This window comes from Rousettus aegyptiacus, unplaced genomic scaffold, assembly GCF_014176215.1.
Source record: "Rousettus aegyptiacus isolate mRouAeg1 unplaced genomic scaffold, mRouAeg1.p scaffold_m13_p_12, whole genome shotgun sequence".
NCBI lineage: Eukaryota > Metazoa > Chordata > Mammalia > Chiroptera > Pteropodidae > Rousettus > Rousettus aegyptiacus.
Window position 1 is genome coordinate 3,251,479 of NW_023416287.1, and position 23,219 is coordinate 3,274,697.

Below are 23,219 nucleotides of genomic sequence, written 5' to 3' on the forward strand. Positions count from 1 at the left end.
GCCAGGGCCTGGTGGCAACACGGTGGATCGCAAGTCTACTGGGTGGGTGGGTGACGCTGTGCCAGAGCGTGAGGAATTCTGAGACGGCCCACTCTGTCTGCAAAGGGGTAAAACCTGCGAGGGCCTAGCCCGGCCTGGGGCGCGTGGTTTAACAATGGTGCCCACACTCTGTCCTGGAAACCCGTCTGGGGAGTCCGAGGAACCACCGCAGAGGCCACCAAGGCAGAAGCCAGGTGGCCTGGGTCCCCCACTGCCCCTCTCGGCCTCAGGCGGACAGCCCCCTGTTTTGTGTCCCTTAGACCTCCAAGCTCTGAGTCAGGTGCATGTCCACCTAATGTACTGCAGAGGAAGGAACTCGGTGTGGAAGCCACTGATCTAAACTAACGGCCGGTGGCATCGAGTCCACCCTACGGGACACTCCGTCGGGACAGCCAGGCCAGCTCTCAGCTCCTCGAAGGGAAAGAAAACTCTGGTAGCCATGTCCCTCCCCCACTGGACACTTCTGGCCTCCATTTCCCCGGCTATAAAATCAGGGTGATCTCCGCCTCATCTTCCAAGTGAAACCATTGCAGGGTACAAAGGAGTTCGGGGGAGCTGGGACAGGAGACCCGGGGTGTCACGATTCCCCTGAGAACAGGCCTCGAGCTGGGGCGTGGTGAGGCCTGGAGCCACCGAACAGGCCCGCTGGGCCCACAACAAAAAGCCATGCTTCTGTACAAAATAAATGTGCCATGTCAAGTTCACGGCCCATCTGGAGTGTTCCCAAGAGCCCGACAAACTCGGGGAGCAGAAGGAGCAGGCGAGGAGGGCTCGAGACCGACGCCAAGGGCGGCCCACGCGAACCCCCCGTTGACACGAAGCTTGGTATACAGAAGGTGCCCTGTTAGTGCTCACGCCTCGGAGACGCCCTCGCCGCTCCTTCTGAGAGTGCTTTTCTCTGTCCTCCCCTCCCCTGTGGATGCCTTTGAGAAAAGTGTTGCTCAAACAAGAGTTGATTGACAAAACCGGCTGCAATGTAATTTTTGTGGAAGGTCCAGCCCCCGGACAGAAATTTTTATCAAGAAATACATTTTAAACTCTCCCATTCCGGCTAAAGACCCATCTTTAAAGGCTCGTAGGATTATTAAAGGACACTAACTAGGGGTGGCTCCATGTCATCTCTGGGTGACATTCTGCTCATACCTCCCCACCAGAGCCTTTCTGCTTCTCCCATCCCCCAAGTCACACCTCCTTAATGGCGGTCCCGAAGTCCCCACATTCTTTGGAGAGGATCTGAATCACAAGGTGTTTCATCAAAGAGTCCTCTCTTCTTGGTGATTCAAATTAAAAAAAAAAAAAAAAAAAGCAAACAACTCCATCTTTTTTATAAAAGTTTATTTCATGATTTTCCAAGAAGTGTTAAGAGAAACAATCGAAATTACGTAAATGTAAGAAACAATGGTATACAAAAATAATTTAAACACACATATTAATAATAAAGCAACCTGCCTTTCTAGCAACGACGAGTATGCAATCTTGCCCAAGATCTTTGTGAAGGTATTAAATATGTTTTAGACAACAGCACATAAACAGCTGTGCACAGATACACGACACACGCACACCCATGTATACAGCTCAAGTATTTTTTTGTGTGCATTCCAGCTAACCGATACAGCTAAAGTGGGGGAAAAAAGGAAAAAGACTAAAATGCCCGAGTGTCCTTAAGATTGAACAAATGTGCGTTGGCTCGTGAATTTTGGAGACGTGCTGTGATTTCCCCTCCCGGTCTCATTAGCTACTAGCAGGGACTCCATGGTCTCGTCTAACTATGGGAGGTGCCTGGGATGCGCCGTGGGCGTGGCCCCCACCAGCTGCCTGCCGTGGGAGGTGTCGGCTCAGGAAACGCTGCTCTCGCTGCCAGGGCCGCCCGCGGATTGGAAAGGGGGTGGTTTTAAGGGCGAAGCCCTGAGGCCGGCTCCATCTGGCTGACTCTCTGCCGCAGAGCCAAGATCTCTCTCTCGACCTCGTAGGGGAGGTCGGCGTTCACTTGCTCCTCCAGGTACGTCTGGATGACTTCCGCCTCCTCCTCCCAGAACTCCTTGGAGACGTCCAGGAGCTCCTTCACGTTGACGTCCCCCAGGCCTTTCAGATTCAGGGCCCCCTCCTCCGGGACGTAGCCGATGGCCGTGAGCTTGGCGCCACCTTTCCCATCGATCCGGTTAAACATCCACTCCAGGACCCTGATGTTCTCGCCAAACCCCGGCCAGAGGAACTTGCCTTCCTTGTCCTTCCGGAACCAGTTGACGTGGAAGATCTTGGGCAGCTTGGCGGCCGGGCGCTGGGCCATGCTGAGCCAGTGGGCCAGGTATTTGCCAAAGTTGTAGCCAAAGAAAGGCCTCATGGCAAAGGGGTCGTGCATGATGACTTTGCCTGTTAACAGAGTGGGGTTCTGTTAGTAAATGGCACTCGCAGGACGATAGTGGCGTGTTTACTGTTGACATAAGCATGCTTGGTTTTCTCTTCCTCTCTACAGAGAGAGAGAGAGGACAGACAGACAGACAGACAGAGGCAGAGAGGCGGAGGGCGCGCCAGTCGCCCCTCTGTGTAGTTTCAGACCTTGCCTTAGACACGTACCTTTGTGTTCGGCGGCCGCCGTGGCCTCCGATCTCATGGCCGCCCCCACGAACACCCCGTGCTGCCAGCTGAGAGCTTCGAAGACGAGCGGGACACCTTTAGCAGGAAAAAAGAAACGTTCCTCAAGGGCCGAGACACCCAGACCCTTCAGCCGATGATGTCATCCTACGAAATGGAAAGACGTGGCCAAGAGGCGTGTTTCTAACTCTGCTGATTTTGCTTTCCTAGAGCTGCAGGGCAGAAAACGCTCAAAGTTACGCCGCCGAGGACACGCAGCCAGGGGGAAGGTGGATAAAGCGGCACTAGATCCGGAGTCCAGGAAGGCTCTGGGGGGCCAGAAGCAGGGTGGGGGGTCCTACGTCTGAGCTCGCCAGTTGTCCTGGGTGTGAGGAAGGGGGGCTTGGGGTGCTTGGCACCTCTGGCAGGATCGCAGAAACGGAGGACCCATCAGAGCCCCCACTCCCCGGGCGGGGGAGGGCCTCACCGTGAGGGCGACGTCCTCCGAAGATGATGCCCTCGATGGGCACGCCCTCCGGAGCCTCCCAGGCGGGGTCGATGATGGGGCACTGGCTGGCCGGGGTGCAGAACCGCGAGTTGGGGTGGGCGCAAGGCTCCCCTACAAACGGCGAGAGCGGAGAGGCGCCTTAGCGTCCGGCTGGCACGAGTGGCCTCCACAGGCTGGAGCAGCGGGGCCTCCCGAGGGGGCTTACCGTCCTCGGGGGTCCACTCTTTATTCTTCCACGAAGTGAGCCTGACGCCCGCGGCCAGCGGCTCATCGATGCCTTCCCAGTAAACGCCCCCGTCGCTGGTCTCGGCCACGTTGGTGAAGATAGTGTTCTTCCGGATGGTTTCGATGGCGTTGGGGTTCGTCTTCACAGAGGTCCCGGGAGCGACACCGAAAAACCCATTTTCGGGGTTGATAGCCCTTAAGTTACCTGGAAAGTTTTCAATCGAACAGGTGGAAATGAGCGCTGAGCAAAGCGTGACATGTACGCGCTAATTTCTGTACCAAATTCTCAAGTCTCTTTCTTTCTCCTCTTTAGAATATATTTCTCTCCTCTCACCCAGGTATTATATTTCTTCCTCATCATTAGCTTCCTACCAAAACTATTTTAACACATTTATTATGTAAACAAACAGCCACGCAGGGCCCCGTTTCAATCCAGATTTGATATTAGAAAGAATGCGATACGGAACACATCTGTCTAAGGTGTTACAGGATCTGAAATAACCGAATTAAAAATCCACTTGGGGAGAAGTCGGCGTGTTCGCTTAGATCCAGTTATCATCAGCAATGGTCGGGCCTAAAAGAGTCACCTTGCTGGTCGAATTTCATCCAGGCGATGTCGTCACCCACACACTCTGCTTTCCAGCCCGGCAGCGTGGGGTTCATCATGGCCAGGTTGGTCTTCCCGCAGGCGCTGGGGAAGGCAGCCGCGAAGTACTTCTTCCGGCCCTCGGGGTTGGTCACGCCCAAGATCTGGAGGAGACAAACCCCACCTGAAGCTCCGCCTCCCTTTCTTCGCCAGGAACGTTTCCTCAGTGCGTCAGCCCACTGTGTACCCCGAGGCCCCCCAAGGCTGGCTCCCCAACCTCTATGTCTTCAGGTAGCCAAACAGATATTTAGGGTAACGAGGTCCAAAGGCTCCCTGCTGGTCCAACGGCGCTGGAGGCCCTTCAGAAGGGGCCTCCGCGGGAGTGTTAATAATTATGGATGGACTTTCCACGTCTGTCCTCGGGGCACGTTGGGCCTTGGCCGATGGACAGGGTGACGCAGCGTGTACCCGTGCGTACTCGTCCGCGCCCCGCCCCGGCCCCAGCCCCCACCTGGCACACTCGGAAAGCAGCCCCTGCGTCTCACCAGCATGTGCTCTGCCAGCCACCCCTCCTCCTTGGCCAGCCGGCCGGCCATCCTCAGGGCGAAGCACTTCTTCCCGAGGAGCGAGTTGCCGCCGTACCCGCTCCCGAAGGAGATGATTTCTCTGCGGTCGGGCAGGTGGGCGATGAGCGTCAGCTCGGGGTTACAGGCCCAGCCGTTCACCAAAGGCTCTGCACGGGGGACACATGCCGTGTTGGTGTGGCCCGAGCCGCTCCAGGGCGCCCCGGAGGACGGGCGAAGCTGACTTCTTAAAGCTCTGGATGTGATTTTGAAGGAGCACGCTTACTTTTCAAAGGCAGAGGGCAGCCCACGGAGTGGAGGCACTTGACGAAGTCCCCGCCGCCCAGAGCGTCCAGGACGGCCGTGCCCATGTGCGTCATGATGCGCATGCTGGCCACCACGTACGGCGAGTCGGTCAGCTCGACGCCGATCTTCGACAGAGGCGAGCCCAGGGGCCCCATGCTGAAGGGGATGACGTACATGGTGCGACCTGGGGGGCCAGTCAAGGGGTGCGGCTGAGGAATGACCTCGGACTCACGAACGACCGACCGTTTCTCTAGGTGGGCCCGTTTTCATGGTCCCCTCTGAAAACATCGTGCCCCGCTTGCCACCAGCCCCCCGGTTTACAGGGGTCCACCGGAGAGCGAGCGGGATGCGAGCTCCGCCAAGCTCTCCTGCACCCACACGCGTAGAAAGTTTTCATGTTCCTGCAAGACGGTCTGTGAGACCCAAACCGAGAGGTTCGTGTTCGATACGTTGCCGAGTTCGCGCATGGAAGGGCCAGACCTCTGAGGCCGTAGCGGTTTCCGTTACGCCACCGGTGTGCTAGGCCGGACGATACGATAAAAGGCCTGCTGATATTTCGCCCAACCAAGTACATGTTCCGTTTACCTTTCATGCACCCTGGAAATCGGGCGCTGAAGGCCTTCTCGAAGTCCTCCTCGGACATCCAGCGACCCAGCTGGCTGAGGCCGCTTTTGGGGATAGGCACCGCGTCTCTTTGCTCTTGGGTGACAATGACCGTCTTGCTTTCAATTCTGGCCACATCCCTGGGGTCAGTGAGCGCCAGCCAGCTGTGAAAATCAAAAGCACACAGGTCAGGGAGGAGAGAGAGGCGCCGCTGTCTTGCCCGGCATCAGGGGCTGGACTCTCCCGGCCAAACGTCACTCAGGAATGGACCGGTCGATTCGTTATTGTGTCCTGGCCACACGGAGCGGGTGCTGAGCACGCCGACAACATTCTACAGATGTGGACAGCTGCACCCGCTGCGACACGGTCAAGGAGACATTTGCTAGACCGTGAGCTCGTCTCTGCGGACAGGGATGGTCCAACTTCCATGTTCATCAGGACACGTTGTGGCGCGTTCCAATCTGAGACCCACGGAGCCAACTGAGATGAATTATGAGCCTTCGTTAGCCGGCCGGCGACTGACTCTCCACCACGACTCTCCACCACGCAGGGTCAGAGAATCAGCCCCAAGCTTCAAGAGGAGGCAGCTTATAAAGCCTAAAACCACATCCTGCTGGGCCTTTGAACAAGCAAGCAAGCCGCTTACAAGAGCAGTAGTTGGCTGCTTGCGTCTTGCACAAAGACATCTGTTTCCGGGAGACTTCTACACTTTAGAACAAACAAGGCCTAGTAGGCAGGTCTTTATCTGCATCCTGGCGCCTTTCGGCGCTTTTCCTGAGGGCTGGTGCCTAAAGATATCACTTCCCTGTCGCAGGCTTACTGGAAAATTTCCTACTCTTAACAAACAGAGTCTGCGAAGAGCGTTGGTTTGTATATGCCACCTCACCGAAGGCTTGGGCTCTATGACTGTCATTAAATTCCACATGGCCCTGGCCATTTGGTTAAGCGTTTCTGGAGCCGGCCACCCTCCACCTCCCGAGAGGTCTTCCTCAGCACCACGTCGGCAGGGGACCGCGAGGTGCTGGGGCTGGAGGCCACACTTACCAGTTGTCGTACTTCTTCAGCCTCTTGAGGGTCCCTTGGGCCTCCATGAGCTCCAGCAGCTTCCGGTTCTCTCCCTCGGAGCCGTCGCAGATGTGGATGTCATCGGGCTGGCACAGCACGGCGCTGCTCTCCACGAACTCTCTCACCGCGGGGGGCAGAGCGTCCAGGGAGCCCTGCACGACTTTGCCGGAGAAGCCGAGGCCGTTGTGCAGCTGAGGAGGCATGTCCATGGAATCGCGTCGAGGGGCGTGGCTGCCTGAAACACACAGCATGGGCTTCCCGAGCGGACGCCAGGGAAGCCCTCAGACGCCCTTGACCTGCCCCGTTTGGGTGGCACACCTCCAGACAGTCATCGCTCTCAGGAGGGGGGAAGGAAATGGGCTTGCGTTATTGCGGGAATTTTTAGAAACGTAAATTCAAAAGCTCTACCTGTCTTTCTTCTGTCCAGATGATCTCGAGGAGAGAGCCAAGGCTTTCTTCGGGGCTCTTCCTGCGGCTGAGTGTGCTTTCTCAGAGGGACGTCCATGTGTGATGTTTGGGTGGCAGAACCTTCTGGCTTTAAAACTCGCGGAGGAGAACGGTCCTGCCCCTTGGACCGGACCGGGAGGCTCGTCCCTGACGTCAGGGGCAGGCCGCTGGCTCACAGCCACGGCCAGTTACGCTTTGGGCCAGCTCTCCGCGATAAACCCCGGGGAGATAGTGATTGAAGGGCTAGCCGTGGATGAATGCTGGAGGCCTCTGACCCCTCGGCAGCCCTCACAAGTCCTTGCGTAACTTCTGATTAACTAAACTTCGACCCAGTTCACTGACGAGGCAAAACACACGGCCCTTCCAGCGGGAGGCGGGCGGGGCGTGCACAGGCTGCAGGGGACAGGTCCCGGACGGCAAGCGCTGTTGGCTGTTGGCTGCTGGTTGGCAGGACACCAGAGGGTGAAGTGTCGCCCCACAGGCAAAGGCCCAGGGGGAGAAAGTGCCCCAATGCTGGCGAACGGGCGACTCATTGGCGAAGGCCTGACCTCATAGCTTTAGGGCTGATAACCTCACTTATTGCCCACCATGTGTCCCTGCCCCCATGTCAAAGATGAGGGCAGGGATTTCTGCCTGTTTTGTGTATTTTTGTAGGTACGGTTCGTGGCACATGGTAGCCACTGGACGCGTAAACGGCGAGCACTGTCCTAAGCGCTTTGCATCCACTAACTCGTTACCACCCCCTGAAGTGGGGCCCGTGTACGACCCCACCTACAGACGAGGAAACTGAGGCGCACAGAGGCTGAGTGGCTACTCCCGGCTCTCCAGCTGGCGGGCGGCAGAGGGAGGACTGGAGCACAAAGGAGCTGGGCTCTGGAGCATGACAGCGGACTGTCCCTTGCGAGACGCCATCGCCTTTTCTGGAAACTTCCATGTGTTCTCCAAACATGCCCGGAGTCGACCACCGCTTCTCGCCGCCCTGGGAAGTCCAGGCATCTGGGGAGTGAGTGGGGCTTGACGGCTTCGCTAGATCACGCTTGTGCAATGAGACCTTTATAACAGCTGTTAAGAAAGAATTTGCTTGGCCATCCATCAGAGCTTCAGTCCAATTTAATGAACCATGGAGCTGCTGCTGGTGTTTCAAAAGCACTAGGTGAGAAGTCGGGAGAAGGGGGCCAAGGCTCCGACTCCCCACCGCCAGCCAGCCAGCTCAGGGAAGGACCCCCTCCCTCCAGCGGGGTCAGGTAGGGACTTGCCCCTCTGCCCCGTGGGCTGTGAGCTGATATGATTCTGCGGCCCTACAAGGAGCTGTGGCCAGTAGTGGGCGCTATGAGCGGCCGTCTCAGACCGAGGGTCTCAGAGCCCCACGGAGCTTTCCAGCTGCAGTTTTAGGTGAACGCAGGCCACCAGCTTCCCGCGAAACCTCCCACCCATGGCTGTTCCGTTTACTCGGATTTTCATTCCACCAATGGAACCTCTCAGTGTGAATACAGCACGAGGTGTTTTGCCTGCTTCAGCATTGTGTCCCATTCAGGTCACCGGGATTCATCATTGGTGGCATCAGCCACATGCAAGTTCGCGTCCTGCCCAGTGGCGACCACGACGGAAGGCTCAGTTGCGGAGGGGCTTCCCAAGGTCTAACGTCAGGGAAATCGGCTATCCCGACGCACGGCCGCAAAGATGCACGTTTATACCCATGCGCTCCATCTCCCCAAAAGGGTCGCGATGCCCGTTTTGCTGGTAAAACTGTCATAGGTTTGATCCTCTCGAAGGGCGCATAGATTGAAAGCAAAAATGAGGAAGAGGAACTCATTCGCAGTTCTAAACACTGCTCGTAAATTCAAGGTGTTTCTGTTCTGAGTCTTCCAAGAGAGAAACAGCAAGTTCAGTCAAAATGTAGGCGCCGCGACTCTCCGCTGCCCTTCATCTAGTCATTTAATCGCCGTGAGGGATGGCGCGTGTGGAAGACACTCTGGGAACTCGGATGGGACCCGCAGAGACACTAATGGTGTGAGCGGGTGAGGCGTGGGAGCGAGGGCCAGCTGTGTTCCGGGTGAGCAAAGGGAAACAAAGCCATGACCTTGGAAGGGGTCTGAGGACAGTTTGATCGTGACATACATTCCCATTTCTTGGTTGCCTGGAGGCCAACAAAAAGGCAGAGATTCGCAGATGGTGAGCAGATGTCCAAAGACCATCGGCCCCAGAGCTCGGCGATCCTGTCGAGTTAAGGCGGGTGGCTCCCATGCTATGCTCTGGGATCTGGGGGGCCCCCTGAGCCTCCTCATAGAGGGGGGAGGCCGAGAGGGATGGGCTCGGAGCCCTCGTCACCCGCAGCGCCTCCGACCTCACCTGCAGTACCCATTAGGCTTCAATGTTAGATCTTTGAACAAAGAATTGAACGGCCCCAAAATGTTAGACGTCCGCCGTTCACAACCAATTCTCTCACTGGAGGGGTGAGACAGCGCACACAGGCTGTTTTCCCAGGCGAAGGCTGGCAACGACGAGATCGCGACCTCCCACTCCACCCCGCCACCGATGGGGGTGACCAGGAAAATACCCCTCGGTTCAGGAACCTGCATTCATAAGAAAAGCACAACCCTTCTCTGGTAAAGATGAAAAAAAAAAAAAAAAACAGTGATTTTTCCAGAAGGTGAAAAGCTGAAAACGTAAATCCCACATCTTGTCCAGGAGCCAGAGGCACGTGTGCAAACCAGCTGTGGGTGTCCATTGCCGGGGAGGCGACTCCGTGGACGCCCGGCTGGACCAGCCGCGGACGCTTCCAGCTGTCGAGCTGTGTGACGACCCGCCGCGCAGTCGCTTGCCCGGGCAGCCCCGGCCGTCCGGCCATGCTGCGTTTGTTAGGGCGATATCTAGACATTCTGCACTCCTGGGGTGATCTGAACACCTTTGCAGTCTGGGGGTTGTTTTTACAGAGTTGAGTGGGTTCCTTATTTTGGAGCCATAGAATTATACACTTGAAAGGGTCTTTAAAAGATTATGCTAATCCAGCTTAATGGGTAGGGGGTCTCCCTTTGGGGGTGACAGCAGTCTTTTGGAAATAGATTGGAGCAGTGGTTGCATAATGTGGTGAATATACTAAGTGCCACTGAATTAGACACTGTAAAACGGTTAATTTTTTCTTTGTTTTTGTCTTTATTGAAATATAATAGACAATTAGTTGCTTGTATTTACATTGTATGATGTGAAATGTTTAATTTTATGTTACGTGAATTTTACCTCAATTAAAAAAGAAAAGAGATTGTGTAGTCCAGTATGTTATTTTGAAGACAAGGGAACAAAGACCCAGGATGGGCACAGGAATATTGTGGGAAGGGGCTTTTCTGCGGCCCGCTCTAGGAGGCAGGCCGGTCTCCCACACCCTCCACCCACCCGCCTACCCAGCACCCCTCCCCGGAAAACTTCCTGCTTCTCTCCATGGCCTCGGAATGTCTGAAGTCCTTAATCTCAGGCTGCCTGTAAGTTCGCCCAGCAGAGAAGACAATTTATTAGGGAATTTTCCCCCAGGAGGGTCATGATTTTGATGGTTTGCATATTCTTTCCACAACGAAGAAATAAAAAGGAACTTCGAGGCAGGCCACTTTGCATGGTTTTTGCTGCAAAGATGTGCGCGGGAGACAGGCGAAGTGGGGGCTAACGGCCAGGTGTTTGAACTTCGGAGACGGCTGGTTAGTTCCCGTAACAGTCATTAGTGACCTGTGGAGATAGCAAATCCACCAAATCTCGTTTGCCTTAGTCTTGCGCAACCCTGCCTCAGTTCTCTCTTTCGGGTTGACGTTATATACAGAACATGCCCCAGATTTAACCGAAACTGCCAGTGTGCCCGCCTTCCCACTGGTCTGCCTCTGACCGGCGGTGTTGAGGGCACCGGCCGTGCGGCGGGCTCCGCGCGGCTTCGAAGATGCTGTGTTGCCTGTATCCTCCATTCTCTAGTGACCGACTGAGACTGGACAGAGACTCTGGTGGTCCCGTAGTGGCACCGCCCGGCACTGAATGCCCCCAGATAGGTCGCTTGTCCTCTGTACCCTCGGTTTGCTCACCTCTCCCCCGAGACGGCCTTTCCAACCCCGCGAGTGAGGCCGAGTCCAGGCTTCTGAGAGTCGGTGGCAGAGAGAGAACAGATTGGCCACCGAATCTCGTTCCGAACGCACGTGCGCGCGCACACACACACGCCTGCAGACACACACAGACACGGACACACACACACACGCCTGCAGACACACACAGACACACACACAGACACGCCTGCAGACACACACAGACACGGACACACACACACACGCCTGCAGACACACACAGACACGGACACACACACACACGCCTGCAGACACACACAGACACACACACAGACACACACACACACACACGCCTGCAGACACACACAGACACACACACAGACACACACACACACACACGCCTGCAGACACACACAGACACGGACACACACACACACGCCTGCAGACACACACAGACACGGACACACACACACGCTTGCAGACACACACAGACACGGACACACACACACGCTTGCAGACACACACAGACACACACACACACACACGCTTGCAGACACACACAGACACACACACACACGCTTGCAGACACACACACACACGCTTGCAGACACACACAGACACACACGCACACACACACACACACACAGAAATGGCAGCAGCCCCCGGCAGACGCGGGGCAAATAGAACTAATTGCATATTTACCACAAAAAACAATCCCGTGTGTTTATTTTTCAGGGAGGAAATGGATGCACTTCGCGGTGTGGTTAATTCTGTGGGAAGCAACAGTAATTGCTCGGGACCGACGCCACCCTCCCCCACCTGCCCTGTCACTGCGAACCCGCCCCCCGCCCCCACTCCCTGCAATTGTTTCCCGTAAGAGCAAAACCATCTCCGCTGACCTGTCAGTGCTGCGGAGAACCCCCAAACTCAGTTAATAACGCACACGCTCGGCTCCTCTCCCGAGGCGGTGGGGGGAGGGTTCGCACCACTGAGACTCGGGGACACAGCCCCTGGGGTGGGGGTCCGGCCGGCACGTCACGCCAGGGGCTGGGGCTCCTAAGTTAGCTGTAGACCCTGAAATCATTCCAGGCTGGACGACAGTGGAGAGCGATGGCCTCCTCCACTGGGATGGGAACAGAGCCCGTCTTCCTGCACCTAGAAACCCCCGTCTGTCTGAGCGAGGACCTCGGAGCCCGATGGAAGCCGACGCCGGCCCCGTCGTCCCTCCCCCAGACTAGTCTGCCCTGCTTGGACGAGGCAACCGAGTAACCCAGCAGTAAAGGCGGAAAGAGACTTTCATTTTGGTGCTTTGGATATTTAAAGAAAAACTGAGAATGTTGAGGGGTCCGCCTGCTGCCATGGATGCTGAGAATCACCGGTAGGGAGAATCCGTCATGTCAATAGATCGACGTTTCAGGCAGGAAAACGGGAAGCAGAGGTTTGGGGACCTCGGCACCCTCATACATGGCAGACTCGGGGCGGACCTCAGATCCCCTCTGCAAGCAGCTGGCCCAACGGCTCCAGGGCTGACAGCGAGGGGAGGTCTGGCCGGCAGACACCAGCTGCCTAGGTGGTGGGTCAGCCTCCCTGAGCCGCCCATCCCGCTTGGCCTATTACCTACTGCAGTGGTCGTAGGAGACAGCGCCTGGCTCTGTAGTGTGATCTGCAGGCGGGGCCCGTGGTTTCCCTGGGCAGGTGACCCAGGGCCGTAGCCGACGGCGAGGACCTTGGAAGCAGATACTTCCATCTGTGCCTTGACCATGTGGCTTCAGTCGAGCCATGCCCTGTCTACACCTCCGCGGTTTCCAATCTGCTAATTGAGGATAATTACAGTCCTTGTGTGACAAGGTAATTATGAGGATGGGATTAGGCAACCTAAATAAACAGGCTAAAAATAGTGCCTGGCACAATTGAGCAAATGCCCATAAATGCTGTGGGGGGAAAAAAACTACTACTCCTTATGGGCGTGAATTCTTTAATTCACGTCATAATTGGCTCCTATGGGTGCTAGGTAGGCCCGGGAGGGAGGGGACAAAAAGGCAAAGGCAAAGTCCCCAACTTCTAGGAGTCTGCGTTTTGCTCTGCACCTCCGCCCATGCCTGGCACACAGTAGGTGCTCAGCAAACGCCCCCTAAACAAACCCAGCTGGGAAGATACGTCCTATGCACAGGCGCGGAACCTGAAGACCGCAAGCGACCAAGCAGCGAGCACATTGTGCAGGCAGTAAATACACCCGAGACACACAGCCCTCCCCACCCCGCTGGGTGGCCGCAGCCCCCTGATGATGTCAGCACCTGGGCTGGTGCACGGGCCCCAGTGAGCTACGCATCTCCAGTATTCATAGACCACCAAGGTGCGCTTTTGGCTCCGTGGGCTGTTCATCTGCGTCAGGCTGTTATACTTTCACCCAAGGGTGGCGGGCAAAGGAAGAGCGCGAGGAGTTAAGGGGCAGGCTGGGTTCCAGGCACCGAGGCTCTGCTCCCCTGGCGCCCCTGGGTGTCATGCCCACGGGCATGCTGCAGGAGCCCAACCTGAACACCGAAAACCAGAAGGCCCGACGCTCGTGCCCCCGCAGGCCGGTGGCATCTTGGGAACAAGATGGGTGGCCGTGGACCATCCTTTGGGGGCTCGTGTCTATTCCTACTCAGCAAACTACAACTTTCAGGATAAACATTTAAAAAGAGCTGTGTGAGCCTTCTGCACACTGAGCACTTCTTTAAAAAAAAAAAAAAATCGTGCTGGGACTGGATTTTCAGTGAGCTGCCCTGCGGTGTTAAAGGCCAGGTTCGGGGGCTCGGGGCCAAAGCACGTTTTAACGTTTGTGTGGTCAAGGATAGATACCACGCATTCCCGTGTTTAGACACTTCTGCACACAGTCCGAATGCGTGAAGCCCACGTGGGCGGGCTTGACACTCTGTGGGGATTTTTCTTTTCCTTTTAAGTGAAAGTCCCAGGTGTCCTTTACGCGAAAATGAATCTTCACGGCCTCCATTGGCAGATAGGGACAGAGAGAAATTAAGAAATCGCACTCAGTAAACAACCACATACGAAGGAGCCCGTGTGTTACGAACAGTCAGTTCTTTGTGGGGCGGGGGTGGGGATAAAACTTCTTGGACTTTCTTGGCTGTACTTTTAACAATCGAATGCGGTGCCCATCAGACGTTCTCCTGCGAGCTGTCACATTATTTAAGAGAGAGTGCGTCTGACACTTTCAGGAGGCTCTGAAAATGTTCCCCGAGCTGCTTTGATGAGCACCGTTCGTTCGGGCTTTTCAAAATAAAGGTTTTGAGCGCTTCGAAATTCAGAGCGACTTGCCAGAGCTCGACGCAGAGGTTTGAAATGCTCTCCGTCACTTTGGAGAAGAACAGCGGAAAAGTTTCGCGCTTCGCTGCAAACAGACGAACGCTCCACAAGTGACATTTGAAAGGCACTGACGGCGGATAATAACTGCTCAAAATATACTTAGGAACGCTTAGCTCTTCATTGTTCTTTGTGGGTCTCATTATTCCAGGTATTGTCATGTCAAAGAAAAAAAGTTTCGCGTGACACGTGTTGTTCTTTCACAAAAGAAAAGTCCAAGTCAGAGATGAAATCTAACTAACTTTCCCAGGGAAACCGCGGCCTGAAAAGGTGCCTCTGTGAGCCCGGGGACCAGGTGACCTTGGGCTGCAGACACGCGTATTTTAACAACGAGGCATTTGTGTGTTGCGGGTTTGCCTGCCGCCACCCCCTTCCACCTCCGGCCGTGCCGGAAACACTTGCGATCGCACGTCTGAGCGTGACGCGCAGGCCAGACACTCCGAGGCCGGGAGGCGGCACACAGAGCAACCCGGAGAGTCCCGAAAATTCGGTCCCTCGTTTTTATAACTTGCCCCATCTGCAAACCCACCCTCGGTATCAGAGTGTGGGGGCCCTTGGGAGCCCCGAGGGAGGGTCTCGTTGGCACGTCAGCATCAGCTTCCCTTCTGTGAGTGGAGCTCGGGCTCAGCCGGAGCCGCCCGCGGGCCTGCCTCAGGGCCTGGGCACCTGCTCAGACGGCTGCCCAGAGCGCCAGTCCTCGTCCGTGCGTGGCTGGGCCCTCCCGTCGGTCCTGGCGCCCGGCAGCGCCTGGTCACCTGTGGTGCCTCCTGCCTGGCATTTACCGCTATTTGTCATTAGTGTCTTCATTTGTCTGCGTGTGGAATCCCAGAGTCCCCGCCTCCAACGCGAGCTCCGGGCCGGACAGAGACCTTCTCAGTCCGGGCCGTGCCTACGCCCCAGCCCTGACCGTAGGAAGAGCTCGATGATAATCCTTGCTGCATGAGCGAGTGGGTTCCGTTCATGCGGCCCACGCCTCTGCCCCGAATCCTCTAGTCTCAAGCACCGTGAGGCCACCGCGCGGCTTCCGCAGGCCACGGGCTCCCAGCAGCACAGCTCTGCGTTCGCAGCAGGTCGGCGCGTCGGCTGGTTCAGAGGAGCCCACCGCTGAGCGGCGGCCACCTGAGGCTTGAGGACGGAAGCCCAGGGTGGTCCCACAGGGCTGTGGAGCACAGCCTGTGTGTCCTGGGGACAGCCCTGGCGGCCTCGCCCCGGCCTCAGGCTCCTGCCGCTGCCATATCTCGTTTGCGTTTCCCACAGATCATCGAGAAGGTTCCGGGTTTTATTCGTATGGGGTACTTTGTTCGCCTCTCTCCTTTTTGGAGAGCCCAGAGCCTATTCGTACAATAATTCTTTTAGAAAACATAATACCAAGACGAATGCCTCTTCAGGAATAAATAACGACAGTACTAAATTCGATCGATCGTCGATTAACCAAGTGACCAATATAAGAGACCCTCACCCCTACCTGCCACCGGGCAGCCTTCGGAACTGTGTGGAGTTTTGGGGCTTCTCATAAAAGTAGGGACTCATGCCTGGCATTTAGTGGGTGGGAGCTCTACGTCCTGCAACGTGCTGGGCAGGGCCACACGCCTGTCCTTCCCCAATATGCCTTTGAGTTCCGGCGGAGGCCGAGCCCCTCCCTCACGTGCTGGCCTCCTGCGTCCACAGGGCCCACGGAGGAATGCGATGTCCTCCACCGGGTACCACGAACTCGTCCCAAGCCCCGTCTCTTTGAAATCGCAGTACGCGCCATGAGTCACCTTAGGTATGAAAGCACGAAGCAAGAGGGCACTTTATATCAGTGATTCATTTATGTTTTTGAAAATAAACAATAACCCTCCCCGTTCGTCTGGCTTATGTAACTGTGCCGGTGAACACTCTTCTGAGTCAGGAAGGAGAGAGGGGGTGGTGGCCGGGGGGACATTACGTTCATCTGTAATCGTAAGACAGTCGGTCGCCATTCCCCAAATGTCGCTGAGCGACCCAAACACACTCCGCTGTACGGGGACTTCCTCTGGTCCCTATTAATGAATTTATTCGTTAAACCTTTCGGGCTAATTTACCATCTGAAAAGAGAGATGCTGGCAGAAATACAGGTTTGTTGCAGAGTCTACAACGTGAGCCTGAACGAGCCAAGTTAGAAAATATTTAAACACTTTTCAATAGTGAAAGTATAAAAAATTAAGGGAATAAAAGAGTAAAGTTTGTGGTGGTAAATTATAATACGCTAATATATAAGAAATGCAATTAGCTATTCATCACTTTCAGTAAAATGGTTATTGTAATAGTATGGCATTGTGCAATTGATAGGGTTATTAGAAGATAATAGGGAATCTATCTTACCTTTTGTTGCATCACAATATAATAAAATTACACCCTGAAAACAAATTATGCCTCCTATTGTCCTCAGGGAACGTTAGGGAGGGCTGAGCGGCCAGCAGCAACGTCCTTTGTTTTGCTCTGTGCTCCTCTGAGTGGGCATCTGCCCTCGAAGGCATTCCCCAAGGTCCTGCTCGGGGCCAGAAAGGCAGGTGCTCACAGGACGCAGGGCAGAGGCCGCTCTCTGCCCCTGTCGTCTGAGAAGCCGGCCTCGGCGACGAAGTCGACCTTCCTTTCTTCATTTGGTCATGACATTTGGGGACTGGAGAGAACCGTCTAGAAGGAGACTGAATCCTTCCTTAGCCCGCAGAGGCCACGGTGGCCGAGCATCGGGAAGCGACTGGGCCTGGGCTCAGGGGCCCATTTAAGGGGGGGACCCCCATCTCTCTAGACCCCACTGTTGCCAGGCCAGTGGGGCTGAGCTGCCCTGTGAACCCCGAGCCCAGCCAAGCTGCAGGTCTTCGCCAGACCCACTGGCTAGGCACCGCGGCGTCTCAGTGGGGCGGGGTCCTCAGGGCATTTGTTCCCAAGGCACACGGAGGCACCCTCTGTAAGGCCTCATTTTGACTGGCAGCCTGACGAAGCCATTGCCCACGGGGAGAAGAGAGAGGCCACCGAATGCCAAAGAAGGCAGAGTGTTCAGAACAGCCCGTCCGTCTCCTCTCTGGTGACAGGACAATGGCCTCGGTGCCGTCTAAGTCTAGCAGGTCCCTGAAAAGCCGTCCCTGCGGCTGGGCCACCTCCGGCCCTCCCTGGGGGACACAAATCCACCACATGTACGGGGAAGCAGTGTCATGGGGGGTGGCGGGGTCCGGAGCGCAGTCCCTCACGTGCGTGCCCAAGCGGTCTGCCTCGGCGTCCCCTTCCGACACGGGGCGTGAAGGGCGGCGCCCGCCGCACGGCGAGAACCCGGCGAGGCCGCCCGCGGCCGGCCGCGCAGAGGCCCTCAGGCACGTGGCCCGTCTCTATCTTTACCCGGCCTTCTCTTTCTGGACGGGCAAGTCGAAGGCGTCCAGCAAAGCCCTGAACATCACTCGGGCTCCGCGACAGACGTCATCGACTGCTGCAAACTCGGGCGAGTCCCGACCGTCCCCCCTGCCCCCCGCCAGAGAAGACAGCCCGCAGGACGCTCGTCACCCCCGGGAGTGCCGGTCCCGGCCGTCTGGTCTCGTTTCCAGGTGAGAGAGCGCACTCGCGCTCTGTCTGGCTGCTCGATGGCTCCTGAGACAGAGCGACAGACTCCTCCGCGCTCGCGCCGTCTCGGCCTTTACTATTTCCCCCTTTATTTTTCCATCTCGCCCGGTCTTCGCCGCCGCTCCGCGCCGGGCTGCCTCCCGCTGCCTCTTTGCTCCTAGCCCGCCGCCTGCCCAGCAACCCACTGTACTGTGCTCATTCCGTTGCTCGGTTTCCCGCCCGGCTTTGGGGTTCATGCCTAGCCTTCACTGACTGTAACGAGACTCCTTTGCTGTTCCGGCGTTCTTCCCGGCCGGCCTGCTCGACCTTTACGTTCCAGAGGTCACTCATAGCTAGAGACCGTTCTGGAACGCGGTCTTATCTGCGGCTCCCAGCGGACGGCCCTGTTTTCCACCCAGAGCAATTAGTTTTATCAACTGAAATGCTGCACTTTGTTTTCCAGGCCCCTTTGAATGAGAGCAGGAAAGATAAACAGGAATCGAGAAGGGGAGTAGACGGGCCCCACGGGCAGGGATTGGACCCAAGACGAAAGTCGAGGCGCTCCTCTTTTACCCTGAAAACAGAGGTGACAGGGAAGTGGATCAAGGGCCATCGCGTGAATGACCCGGGCATGAAGCCTCTAAGCATTTTCAGACTTGAATGGGACAGTTTAAGGAAAATTAGGAGCTTCTTGTTTCAAGGACGCCCCACTCAAAGGAAGCCCAGTAGGTAAAACAGACGAAGTCATATGACACCTAAGTTCTCTCACTGTGGGTCCTGGCAAAGAGATGTCGGGGTGGGGAGCGGATTTTCTGGGGTGACGCTTGGGAGGAAAGCAGACAGGAAGACAGTGTTGGAACTCCCGGGGTTCGTAAGGCTGGAAAGGAGCTCACGAGTCATTTCACCTGACTCCCGAACGTTCAGGTGAGGAAACAGACTCTTCCCAGCAACTCGGCATCTCGAAGCACAATGCGTATGTGAGAAAGAATGACATTTTTGAAATCCTGTCCCAAGTCTTTGCGATCGCCCCTCCGGGCAACGGCTTCGACCGGACGCAGTTCGCACACCCTAAAATTCATCCTTCGAAAGTACACAATTCCGTGGTTTTTAACACAGTCTCAGATTTGAGGGACCGGCACCCCCACCACATTTAGAGCATTTTATCGGCCCCAAGAGAAACCACTGATCCATTAGCAGTTGCTCCTTGTCCCTACCCCCGCCCCCCCCCCCCCTCGGCCGCCGCCGGCCTGCTTTCCTCGCCGGTCTTGCCCGCCTGGCCGTCAGACACGGCGTGACTCACGGCGGAGCACCGCCGGGACGACCCCCGCCCTCCTCGCCCGACGCCGCATCTCCTGCTTTCAAGGTGACACTGCCCTGAACGGCGACGTGCTTCCCTCGCGACATCGCCGCCTTTCCCTGCGGCTCCCGTCCGTCATGCTCCCTCCGAGACCCTTGCAGAATCCCGACACGCCGAGCCATCCATTTTCATTTGGCGGATCTAAGAAACCCTGTCGACAGAGTTTCGTATGCGACGTTTCTGCTTTCCGTCTTCAGACCCTCTCGCTTCCCAAATTCAATCTTCACAACTCTGGCAGGTAAGGAAAATGGAAGATCATTCAAAGATAATAAAACCAAATGTCGAAATTTAAGAGGCAGAACCCGAACCCGGCCCAGGCCTGTGGGGTCTCGTCCCGCGAGCTCTCTGGTAGGCTGCACGGCCCTGATTCGCCTTATTAGAAAAAGATAGGAAGCTGGTACGTGCAAACGTGAATTAAAATGTCCTGTTATGATTATTTATTTTCTGACAACCACCACCAAATCAATAGTTACGACAGGACGCAATTAAAATAGGGCTCCCTAAATTAAGTCACGTGAAGCCTCTGTAGCGAGTGTCGTGACGAGGACAGCGGACGTCTGAGGAGGGCGAATGGCCACCCCGGGAAACAGGTCGAGGAAGGCGGGCGAAGCCGACCTCATCCGTCCTGTGCATCCGCCAGGCCTTCTGACGGAGGCCGGGCCAAAGGTTACCTTTTGCGATCTTCGAAGAACCCCTTTGCCAAATGAATCGACCGTGTCCACGAGATTTCTGGTGGCCGCGGGAACCGTGGGAGAACACAGCGGACTTCCCACGCAGTAAGCGGAGCCGGGCCCGGATGTGCAGTCGGGTCTCGGCGGGCACCGCAGACGGATGGAAGATGAGTCACGGCAGAGAACGCGCAAAACCGAGCCTCCGCGTCATCCTTGTCTGTGTGCTGAATGGTTCCCTAAAGAAGGCGATCACATCATCGCTTCCTAGCCCGGTGCTTGCTCGCTCCGAAAGTAATAAAAGATCTTTTTTTTAATTGGAAAATAATTTGCACTTTTACTCACTCAGCCAGGCCTTCCCAGCTACTAGTCCAAATGACAGGCGGGGGACAGACTATTCTGGTCGCAATACAGAGATTTACGCACCGCCGAGCCTCGCCGGCAAGGGGCGCGGTAATGCAGACGAATATCGGCGTTGGGATAATGGAAAGGAAAACGGAGGCTCAGGCACATCCAGCGAAGCCCTGTCCGCAAACACCGTTTCGTGGTAAACATCAAGAGGCCGGGCGAGGTGTGTCTGGCTGATTGCAATCTCAGTTCTTCGGCTTGCAAGCACCACCTGGGGAATGACTCAGCGCGGTCCATTCCTATCCCCAAGGGTATTTATTACACTGGTGAATATCGAAAGCATCCGCACAAGGAAAAAGATGAACTCTCGAAAGAAGTCATCCCATGTAGACAGGTCTGTCACCGTAGGTCACCGTAGGGCCAAGAAGGGTCCCACTGCAGGCTGCAGCGGGGTTCAGGAAGCTGTGATCTAGTCCCTGGCCGTGCGAGCACAGAGAGAGCCGAGGGAATGGGGGGACAGGGCGAGGTCTGTGGGGGCGTCTCCGAGGGCAGAGGTCGAGCCTCGCCCTCCGGCACATCATCCCCCAAGCCCTTGGCTCGTAACGGCCACTTCATATTTGCCATCGGATGGATAATAGAGAGCACGGATTGAGTGTAGAAAGGGGAGAAGCAAAGCGAGATGTTGGACCGGCGGGAGGGCGTGAAGGTGCGGGCGCGTCACCAAGGCCACCGGCTTCTCCGTGGTCTGGCGGAAGCTGTCCGCCACACCGGTGCTTCTCTGGGGACAGTGTCCGGGGGGCATCTTTGGTTGTCACAGCTGGATGGCGCTACTGGCATCTGGTGATTGGCGGCCAGAGGCACTGCCAAGGACCCCGAGATGAACAGGGTCAGCCCGCGGGAGAGAATCAGTCAGCCCAAAACATCACTAGCAGCAGCGCTGAGCAGTTGCGTCCGAGACACTCCACCCTCCCTTCGATCTACTGCTCGGGAGGTGACCTTCACCTCCTGGCTGCTTCGCTGCCGGTGTCACGATGGCCACTGCTGTTCCCACAACCACTAATATTCTTAATGACAGCCGCTGCTCCTTGGAGCCCTGGCCACACCCAGGCACTGTGGTCACCCCGCTCCGGGCTTCCCAATCCGGCATCTCACGCAATCCGATGACATTCGGATCCCAGTTTGTAGATGGTGAAACCGAAGCTCAGAAATATGAAGCAACTTATTCCTGGAGGCCGCAGCCGGGTCAGAATCCACACACTGACCTCAAAGTCTGCCGTCGTCACCGTCACCTTTGGCCGTCGTGTGGAAATCGTCTAGGGCTTCCCCTTGGACACGGCGTTTACATGTGTGGTTTCCTTGAATTTTCACTACTGTCCTGAGAGCAGGAGGCAGGATGGCTGTCTTACAAACAAGGAAACTGAGGCTCGGGAAGGTTCGGGTTCGTCTGGAGTCATTCGCAGAGCCGGGATTCTGGACGAGGTCTGTCTTTCTGCCCTGTCGCGCTGTCTCGAATCACAGTAGCTGGGTGGCCGAGTTGGGGTAGTGCTTTTGTTGTAAATTAAGAAACCGGCATCCCGATTGACACAACAGTGCCTTCTGAGTCTGGCGAGTTCTGCAGTGGAGTCCTAGCAGGGCCTTCGAGGCTGCCCATCAGGCCCCGAGGCCGCACGACAGCTCCAAGGCGCACCCCCCCCCCCAGGCCTTCCGTGACATCGGTCACCCTGCGACTTCAACCCATGACAAAAATGCAACGATCGACAAAGCAAAGCGTCACACAAGCAATTGGGGGGGGGGGGAGCAGGGGCGCCATCTCATTACCCCGACTCGCGTGTACAAGCGTGACGTCTTCGCGGACGGCAACCGTGCAGAAAACCTTGCTCATGCGGGTGCAAGCTCCTGTGAAAAACGTTCCGACCTGGCGCAGGCGTCGATGGCGGGTCCCTCCCTGACGTTCGTACAGGCGACACGGACTCAGAAGGGCTCCATCGAACGAAGATGAGCATTTCGATTATGTGAAGAATGGAGTCGTCCTTGAAGCAGTTCCTTTGGGCGCCTCTGCTAGCTTAACTTCCACAGCCGGCCTGGCTCGAACTCCGCCCTCAAGCAGCCAAACTCTGTCCCGCACTCACCCTCTCATTAGCAAAGGAATCAGAAAGCTAATTGGTTTTTAAGCCGTTGATTCCCTTCATTCATCACTAAGATGCAAGGACCAGCTCCTGCCCAAGCGAGGGCCAGTGGGCGCCCAGGCAAAGACGCAGGAGTCTTTTGTCTCAGTCTATTTGATGACGGCTGGTAATTGGAAAATAGCCTCTAAATCTATCTTTCAAAAACATAAAAAGTCCAGTCTAATGGATGAAGGGTGCTTAATCTATGACTTCCAGACAGAGCGCCGGGAAGAAGAGAGAGAGAAAATTCTGAGGAAGAAAGTAGGCGAACAGTGCTTAAAGCAAGCAGGATAAAAGGCGCTTTGGTACACATAAACTGCTGAGCCTTCCACCTTGACTCTCTAGAATATTCCATGTCCTAAAGAGCTGGTTTGCAAGAGCTAAACACTTGCACAGGGACAGTGACTGAGAAGGTCGAGCCTGCTGTGTCCGCTGCTGTCAGAACTCTCGCTCCAGAACTCAAGACTTCAAAGCACATGGCCATTTGGACCTTTCAAGTTCAATCAGCGGAGAAGCGCCAGGCCACGATCGAGGCTTTGATCAAGGAGAATCAGATCAAGGACAGAAAGGAACAGTAAACAGGTGAACATGTAATGGGGGATGCAGATTAGAGACGAGAAGATGAGATTGTGCTAGAAATCACGTGTTGCAGTGGAGACTATTCTAGACCGCATTAAATCAGAGAAAACGCAGGTTACATCTGAGGGAGAAGACCCCAAAGCGAGCTTTGGTTTGGCATTTATGAGGAAGGCGGCTAACCAGGGCAGCCGGCGTGTGGGATGGGGCGGGGGGAGGTTGTGGTGTCAGGTCAGAGAGGCCGCT

The 23,219-nt window shown here is 56.0% G+C and overlaps 1 protein-coding gene across 1 annotated transcript; it reads right to left on the bottom strand.

The window, feature by feature from the left end:
- Window positions 1–1,462: 1,462 nt before the first annotated feature.
- On the bottom strand, window positions 1,463–7,012 carry PCK1 (phosphoenolpyruvate carboxykinase 1). Its single transcript, XM_016124944.2, has 10 exons — window positions 6,875–7,012; window positions 6,446–6,701; window positions 5,384–5,565; window positions 4,779–4,982; window positions 4,475–4,662; window positions 3,931–4,093; window positions 3,324–3,548; window positions 3,098–3,229; window positions 2,614–2,709; window positions 1,463–2,409 (listed from the first exon to the last, which is right to left on the bottom strand). The coding sequence occupies exons 1-10, from the start codon at window positions 6,969–6,971 to the stop codon at window positions 1,931–1,933; spliced, it is 2,022 nt and encodes a 673-aa protein (XP_015980430.2). The 5' UTR covers window positions 6,972–7,012; the 3' UTR covers window positions 1,463–1,930.
- Window positions 7,013–23,219: the final 16,207 nt, after the last annotated feature.

What these genes read in the sequence shown, in the direction of transcription:
- PCK1 (XM_016124944.2), bottom strand. Translation starts at nt 6,971, where the DNA reads ATGGACGTCCCTCTGAGAAAGCACACTCAGCCGCAGGAAGAGCCCCGA. An exon ending in ATTTCCAGGGTGCATGAAAG is followed by an intron (nt 4,983 to 5,383) that starts GTAAACGGAACA and finishes CTGGCCCCCCAG; the next exon opens with GTCGCACCATGTACGTCATC. An exon ending in CTGCCCTCTGCCTTTGAAAA is followed by an intron (nt 4,663 to 4,778) that starts GTAAGCGTGCTC and finishes TCCCCCGTGCAG; the next exon opens with AGCCTTTGGTGAACGGCTGG.